This window comes from Vigna radiata, unplaced genomic scaffold, assembly GCF_000741045.1.
Source record: "Vigna radiata var. radiata cultivar VC1973A unplaced genomic scaffold, Vradiata_ver6 scaffold_482, whole genome shotgun sequence".
Lineage (NCBI taxonomy): Eukaryota > Viridiplantae > Streptophyta > Magnoliopsida > Fabales > Fabaceae > Vigna > Vigna radiata.
In genome coordinates, this window is record NW_014542919.1 from 48,850 (window position 1) to 51,690 (window position 2,841).

The 2,841-nt window shown below is 39.0% G+C and overlaps 1 protein-coding gene across 1 annotated transcript; it reads left to right on the forward strand.

Moving 5' to 3' along the window:
• The first annotated feature begins 2,107 nt into the window (after positions 1–2,107).
• On the forward strand, positions 2,108–2,437 carry LOC106752665. The gene has a single exon (XM_014634397.1). The coding sequence runs from the start codon at positions 2,108–2,110 to the stop codon at positions 2,435–2,437; it is 330 nt and encodes a 109-aa protein (XP_014489883.1).
• Positions 2,438–2,841: the final 404 nt, after the last annotated feature.

The following is a 2,841-nucleotide window of genomic DNA, read 5'->3' on the forward strand; positions in this document are numbered from 1 at the left end:
TGGCGGATGTGCATTGACTATAGGAGATTAAATACAGTCACCCGGAAAGATCATTTTCCTCTACCTTTTATGGACCAGATGTTGGAAAGATTAGCAGGGCAAGCTTATTATTGCTTTCTTGATGGATATTCGGGATACAATCAAATAGTGGTAGACCCTGAAGACCAAGAGAAAACAGCATTTACTTGTCCCTTTGGTGTTTTTGCCTACCGAAAAATGCCATTTGGATTATGTAATGCCCTGCGAGTTTTCAGAGGTGTATGCAAGCAATCTTTGCTGATTTTATGGAAAAGAGCATTGAAGTCTTTATGGACGATTTTTCAGTTGTTGGAGATACTTTTCAAAGGTGCTTGTCTAATTTGGATGCAGTTCTCAACCGATGTGTTCAAACAAATCTTGTCTTGAACTGGGAAAAATGTCATTTTATGGTGACAAAAGGTATTGTACTTGGCCATAAAATTTCAGCCAGGGGGATTGAAGTTGATAAAGCAAAGGTTGAGGTAATCGAAAAACTCCCACCACCAACAAATGTTAAGGGAGTCCGAAGTTTCCTTGGTCATGCAGGATTTTATCGACGACTTATCATGGATTTCTCAAAGGTTGCAAAGCCTTTGAGCAATTTACTCGCTAAAGAGACACCATTTGTGATGAGTTCGGAATGTTTGCAAGCTTTTGACAGTTTGAAGCAGAGACTGATTTCTGCCCCCGTAATTGTGGCGCCTGATTGGAATAAAGAGTTTGAACTTATGTGTGATGCTAGCGACTATGCTATAGGGGCTGTGCTTGGACAAAGAAAAGGGAAGGTGTTTCATGCTATTTACTATGCTAGCAAAGTACTGAATGAGGCTCAATTGAATTATGCCACCACAGAAAAGGAATTCTTGGCTATAGTGTACTCATTGGAGAAATTTAGATCATATCTTGTTGGATCTAAGGTGATCATTTATACAGATCACGCAGCTATAAAATATTTACTGAAGAAACCTGATTCAAAGCCAAGATTGATTAGATGGGTACTTTTGTTACAAGAATTTGACGTTGAAATTCGTGATAGAAAGGGGAGCGAGAATGTAATTGCTGATCATTTGTCCTGGTTAGTCAATGAGGAAGTGACAAGTAAGGAAAAAGAAATTTGGGAATCATTTTCAGATGAAACTATTTTGTATATTCAGCAAAGACCCTGGTTTGTTGATTTAGCCAATTTTAAAGTCGCAGGTGTTATTCCAGAAGGACTTACTTGGCAACAGAAAAAGAAGTTTTTATATGATGCCAAGGAATTCATCTGGGATGATCCATATTTGTTCAAGATAGGAGCGGATAATCTGTTGAGAAGATGTGTTACTGAAGCAGAAGTAGAAGATATTCTGTGGCATTGTCATAATTCTCCTTATGGTGGTCACTATAATGGAGAACGCACTGCTGCAAAAATTTTACAAGCAGGATTTTATTGGCCGACTTTGTTTAAAGATGCTCATAATCATGCTCGAAGCTGCGACAAATGCCACTACAGGGAATTTTGGAAGTTGAAGTCTTTGATTGCTGGGGTATTGATTTTATGGGACCATTTCCTCCGTCATTCAATAATGAATATATTTTGGCAACTGTTGACTATGTGAGTAAATGGGTTGAAGCTGTAGCATGTCCTAAGAATGATGCTAACACTGTGATCAAATTCTTAAAAAGACAAATCTTTTCGCGTTTTGGCACTCCCAGGATACTCATTAGTGATGGGGGATCTTACTTTTGCAATGCTCAGCTAGCTAAAGTACTTAAGCATTATGGGGTGAAACACAAGGTAGCTGCACCTTATCATCCACAGACGAATGGCCAAGCTGAAGTTTCTAACAGGGAAATCGAAAGGATTTTAGAAAAGACTGTCACCTTTTCAAGAAGAGATTGGTCGCAGAAGTTAGACGATGCTCTCTAGGCATATAGAATGGCCATGAAAACTTCTATGGGGTTATCTCCTTTTCAGTTAGTCTATGGAAAAGCATGTCATTTGCCAGTTGAAATGGAACACAAAGCTTGGTAGGCGTTGAAATTTTTTAATTTTGACCCTGCCAAGGCTCAATGGAAATGAGGCAACCAGCTGCTAGAACTCGAAGAAATGCGGTTGCATGCATACGAGTCATCCAGGACTTACAAAGATAAGGTGAAGTTTTATCATGACAAGAAGCTGATGAAAAGAACTTTCCATCCACGAGATTTGGTTCTCTTATTCAACTCGCGGCTAAAGTTATTCCCAGGGAAGCTGAAGTCAAAATGGTCGGGACCTTTTATGGTGAAACATGTATTCCAGAGTGGAGCAGTGGAATTAGAATCTTCAACTGAAGATGATCAGCAACGGAGATGGATTGTGAATGGCCAAAGACTCAAACACTATGTAGGAGGAGATGTAGAGCAATTTGCCTCAGTCATGATGTTGGTAGAGCCATGAGGTTTGGGTCAGGCTCGTGAAGTTAAACAAGCGCTACTAGGAGGCAACCTAGATTTATTCTTACACTTTTGCAGTTTAAATTCCTAGAATAGGTTGTGTTTTTGTTTTGGTGTGTACTCTTGGCTTGAATACTTTTTCTGAAAATGTTTGAACGACTAATGTGCATGATAGGACAATTTGATGATTATTTGAGGTGGATGAGAATTGAGTTGCAATGCATGTTGATATCCAAGAGATAGATGGGTGATGAATTTATGATTGTGGTCATGATGCTAGGCATGGTGTATGAATGAATTTTGTGTGAGGAAGCATGTGTGTGAGATTTTGAGCTCCAGAGTTTTATTGTTACATGTATTGTTCACAGGAAAACATGGATGATATTGCCTTAATCTTGATGATTGATT

What these genes read in the sequence shown, in the direction of transcription:
- LOC106752665 (XM_014634397.1), top strand. Translation starts at nt 2,108, where the DNA reads ATGCGGTTGCATGCATACGAGTCATCCAGGACTTACAAAGATAAGGTG.